The 5,448-nt window shown below is 40.5% G+C and overlaps 1 protein-coding gene across 1 annotated transcript in view; it reads right to left on the reverse strand.

Moving 5' to 3' along the window:
- Positions 1-5,028, reverse strand: part of slc1a7a (solute carrier family 1 member 7a) — a 38,845-nt gene extending 33,817 nt beyond the window's left edge. Inside the window, exon 1 of the mRNA XM_005935662.3 lies at positions 4,236-5,028. Coding sequence (XP_005935724.1) covers positions 4,236-4,376 — 141 coding nt within the window. The 5' untranslated portion in view covers positions 4,377-5,028. The remainder of the gene's footprint in view (positions 1-4,235) is intronic.
- Positions 5,029-5,448: the final 420 nt, after the last annotated feature.

Raw genomic sequence — 5,448 nt, forward strand, 5'->3', positions numbered from 1 at the left:
TTCCCACTTCCCCTTCACACCATGTTTCCAGGTCTCATGTATACATGTCCAGGTTTGTTCATATCCATGTCAGGGTTCTTCATGTTGTATTTTAGTTCACCCAATTTAGTTTAATGTTTAGTTTTGCATCAGTTTGCCTTGGCCTTTGTTTGCACCTTTTTTTTATCAGCCTTATTAAACCTTTTTTTAAAAAAAAAAACGTTCCACGTTCCATTGTGTCTGCGTTTGGGTCCATTATTCACGTTCCACACAATCTGCTTCCACACACTGTGACAAAGTCTTTAAAAGCAAATGTCAAGAAACTTTGAAGCAGTGACAAAAAGCATGAACAGTCTGAATAGACTAGATAGATTTGAAGTGTCTGAATCCCCTAAAGCAAAGCAGGTGTTCAAATACTTCACAGTGTTCAAAGTAAGATTACTGTATAATAACATGTTAGAATAAATACAAAAAAAAAGTGTTTTTAAAAGTCAAGTTGCAGCTCTGCAAAGAAACCAGGAGCTCATCAGGTGTTTTTCACACTAATATTGTACTAGTTTCAACTACACAGGTGGAAACCTAAAAAAATCTTATGTGACAACTAGAAAATCTGTTGGAAAAAAGGGGTACATTGATGTTAACATAAATATGTCAGCGATGACTTTTCATACCTACAGTTAATCTATCACTTATTAGTCAGATATGTCAGAAACATTGTTTTGGTTGATATCACTGCGATCAACAGCATTTACAGAAGAGCTCCCACAAAAAACATTGCACTTAACTGATTACCTAATCAGCAGGTCAAACAGATGGGAGGTGGGGGAGGGGGGGTGGGGGCATGTGGCAAAACGGAGGTGAAGAGTTGGAACAAATGAAATGTAAGTACATCACATCTGTGCATGAGATGATGGAGCAATAGAAGCTTTTTGCTTCTGTTTTTAAGTGGGAGAGCTTTTACGGCTAAATGGCCATGCGTGTGCGCGTGTGTGTGTAACAGTGTGGGCGGACGCAGTATGTACACGCACGCACGTTTATGTGCATGTGTGTGAGACTTTTTATTGCGTGTGAGGGACAAACACAGCTGCCACTGAGTCCTGGCATCTGCTGAAAGCAGAGCAAACTCTTTGTTAGACATGTGGTACTTGCGGACACACACGCTGAAGCCACGGGCTGGCATACGTATATGCTTGTTTGTATGCAAACCCAAAGATTAAGCCACGAAGCCCGATGATCAACACTTGCATCAAAGCTTTTGTCAAAGCCTTGTCTTGATGTTGATTGTTTTATGGCAAACTATTGTGTTTCTAAATTGCAGCTGGGCAGCTGAATCGCTCTGCAACAGTAGCTTTCTACAACGTGTGCAATTAGTGCATGTTAAATATTCTCTGTGCTCACAGAGGTGCAGGGTTACAGACCATCTGGGAAACAATCAGCCTTTGAGTGCTCTTACAGTGTGCACAGAGCTGTTTTTGTGACATGTTGTAATTTATTTTTGACATTTCTGTGAGCCACAACTTCTAATTAAAATTACATTTTAAACGGCAATACCACTCAAACCTTTAATCTGCACCATTAATACATTTCCTTACATGGTAAATGGTAAATGGCCTGTATTTGTATAGCGCTTTACTAGTCCCTAAGGACCCCAAAGCGCTTTACACATCCAGTCACCCACCCATTCACACACACATTCACACACTCACATGTGATACATGTGGGTGTGTGAATGGGTGTATACATCTTCCTACTGTTTAATTTTCAGTGATATTTTGTAAATGTCATTTCTTCTGTTGCTTCACTGTATTTGGTAAAGGTTTATTTATTTATTTTATTTCATATTATTTGTTTTACACAATTCCCATTATTTTAACCCACAAAGACTGAACTGTTTAGTGTCGTTTATCAGCGAATTAATTTGCTCTGCCTCTTTACTTGAGCTAGAGTTAAATAAGCAAATCAACTATTTCAAATATTAACTTATAGCAAGCGTAGACATCATATTCTTCCTCCCTGTGTCAGGATGCTGAGCTGGGCAATCAGCAAGCAGAAATACTAAAAGCAAAATTGCAACTTGCAATACAGTGTGTAGAACGAGACATGTCACATTTGTGTGTAACAGTGCAGCTTTTCTTGACTACTATTACGCCAGACTAGATTGCAGTGCGATTTCGTTCTTTTTTTTGAGCATTTGTCAACATTTTTATTTCTCAAGTCAAACACTGTCTCAGGATTTCAAAGACTCTAAGATGAACTGTCATAAAATGTTGTTCAGTCATGATGCTCAGAGGGTGTAGCCAACTGACACTGGTGATCTTTTGGCTTTTTATCTGACAGAAACGATTTTTCTTTAAAGAAAATGAGCCCTGCCCTTGACAGGACTGCAATCCTGTGCAGACAGTATGCTGCCTCACACTCTATGACAGCTGGCATAAGCTCCACGAGACCATAATTCAGACCATAAATATTAACTAGACTTTAAGTAGAGTTATTTTTGCGTGACTTTATTTACTGTAAATTTCCATCACTACATACTGTACTAATGTGACAACTTGTGTACTACTGTATGGCAACACTGTCAGCAATCAACTGTTGCCAGGTAAAGGCAACTTCATAATTTTGGGAAAGATAAAAATAACTATTACCTTATGAATGATCTGAACTGATTCTCTATTTTCATTTACTTCCATTTATTTATGAAGAATTTTGATGTGGCTACCAAATAGTCTCAAGGATCTACGGACTATACAGCACTATAGTTGCCAGCTGACTTATGACTTCAGTGTCTTCAGCAACCCTTAATAGACAGCAGTTGAAGAAAGAGGACACGCATTTACTCACAGTGGGACTCGGAGAATTTAGTGTCCTAACCTGAACACTTTAGTTCACTGGATCGCCTGCTGGTGGACATGTGCCATAAACCTTAGCACTGCTTTGGATTCTGAGTGCCTGCTGTGGGCTATTGCCAAATAAGAGTGGCCCATTCTAGAGTAAGGTATTCTACGTATGGACCTTTTCAAGCTTTGTGTGCTATATATAAAACAGATGACTGATGCTGTCATCAAAGCACAGCTTTGGTTTTTTTTGCACCACATGGATCAAAACAAAAGCACCGGGATGTCGTACGGCTGACTCTGACAGCAGGCGGATGTTCAAATGCCCACAGTGTCAACATATTTCATCATATATCCAACAGCACACACACACATCTACGTCCTCATCATTCATTTTCAAACAACTCACTTTTTTTTTTTTTAAAATTCTGTTTCAAGCACATCAAAGTCATTTTTCAGTTACATTTAGTTTAGACATGCTTTCTCAGCAGCCTCTTAGCATCTCCTGAATTCCGACTATTGAAGATCTCTTCCCATTCAGTCTTGTGTGACTTATATAAGTAAAAACAAATGGCATGCCTTGATGTGATTTCGTTTTTCTGCGAGCGACTGACAACTAATCTCCCCACCAGCAATCCCTTTTCTATGGATTCACACAGGCCATAGACGATCTGAAAAGCCCTGTTTCACATTTTAAACAGGGAGAAATACAATTCCCTCATCTTTGGAAAGTCCTTTGCTATTTCAGTGTCCCTGCTATAGCTTATAGATTGGATCGTGAATGAGTCTGACCTTTGATGCTTTTCTAGGAGCAATCAAACCACTTTGACTGAGTTTTAAAAAATATATATATACTGTCACCTCTGAGGCCTTTTCATGTCGTATTTTGGCCTCTCTTTTGCAATTGCAGCTTGAGAGCAAAACCTCGCATAAGCCACTGGAGTTGGATTCGTCTGTACTGAGACATCTGAGACATACTTTAGTATTCATTACAGTGCAGCTCTGACTTCAGTGGGCAGAATTGGTGATGAAAAGTATATTTAATGAAGGTGACAGAATGACAATGAATGTGTAGTTGATTGCTTTGTATGCATTTGGGAACAGGAATCTGCATTTAATTTGTGGCTTAAGTCTGGTTTAGGGTTGGGGTTAGGTGTGCAGTAGATATGGCCAAGCCCAAGAGTCTAATTGTTTCTCAGTAGAACGCTGTCACTGTTTTTCTTTTCGCATGTTTATGTAAGTGCTGGTGGTTATGACATGGAGTGGAGTTAAAGAGGCTGATACTGGAGAGTGAGGATCTGATTTTATCACATAAGAAGGATCCAGGGGCTGACAATGAGGGGGGAGATAAGACAGAAGGGGGCCAGCAGGGTAGCGCATTTATATTGGGTGCTGGGGGTGGGAGTAGGGGGACTAACTGACCTGCTCGGAGAGCTGCTTGCCCCTGAGGAAGAAGCCCAACAGGCAGCCGATGACCACGGCCAGCACAGACAGAATGAGCAGTCCGTTCTGCTTGCAGACATTTTTCACTCGCCCCCAAACTTCTTCCAGAGCCACCGCCATCCTCCTCCTCTTCTCCTGGTTCCCTCTTCAACTTCTCAACCCTCAAAGAAAACCACCGGCAAGCCCCCCACCCTTCCACCTCTTATTTAGCCATATCAAGAAATCAGAGAGCCAACAGCTGCCACAGCACTGGAAAAATATCAGGGTGTGGCCGCAGCAGGTGGGAGGGGAAAAAAGGGAATAAATGTAGAGATTGATAAGTGAAAAAGTATGCTTTTAAGGAAAAAAATAAAAAAAAGTCAAAGATTACGCGCGAAGAAAAGTCATTTAGCTAATGGAGGAGGATTCAAAGTAAAATTGAAGAGGTAGTCGTCCAAAAATAAAGCACTTCAGGAGTTTTTCTCCTCTGAGCTTCTTCCTCTGTTACTTCACTTTGAGCATCACACAGATCCTCTCTCCCGATCCCTGTCAATCTGTTTCTGTCTCTTTCTCTGTCAGTCAACCCCTCCACCCTCCTTCCCCTTCCCCCACAGGCACATTTCAGCTGGTGACCAACAGGGGGCTCTGCGACAGCTGGTGGTATTGTCATCGGGGTTAATACTACGATCCTATTAGGCTTCACTGCACAACTCAGATCAAAGGCTGGATTAGAGAGCTCTCTGAACAATTGCACAGCAGATTTTCCCAGACCAGGAAAAAGAAAAAGAAAAAAACAATCCAAATACACCTGCATAAGGTAAATAAGGTAAACAAACAGTTTCAGGTAAAAACTATGCCCAACGGTATTGATGAACTGTTGCTCTGTTTTTGCAGAGATGCACTCACAGTGAACATGATGCCAGCTGAATGCGCACTGACAGAAATAAGAACGCGCACAGTTGGGCTGAGTACATAAATATGTACCGGAGCATCATAAATTATGTGGAGCATTATAAATTATGCAAAGTCCAGCATATTACAGGTACACTGATATGAGCTGGAGAAAAATATTTAGAAATATATTTAAAAATATTTATATTTTCTCTCTGAAGATCCGATCAAGTTTATAGACTTGATTAAATATGATTTAAAAAGATTAAATATGGACAGCTGGGCATGTAAAGTTACTCAGTAAGTCTTGCTTGGTACACTA

This window comes from Haplochromis burtoni, unplaced genomic scaffold (genome assembly GCF_018398535.1).
Source record: "Haplochromis burtoni strain Fernald_Lab_line unplaced genomic scaffold, NCSU_Asbu1 Contig_199, whole genome shotgun sequence".
NCBI classification, from domain to species: Eukaryota; Metazoa; Chordata; class Actinopteri; order Cichliformes; family Cichlidae; genus Haplochromis; species Haplochromis burtoni.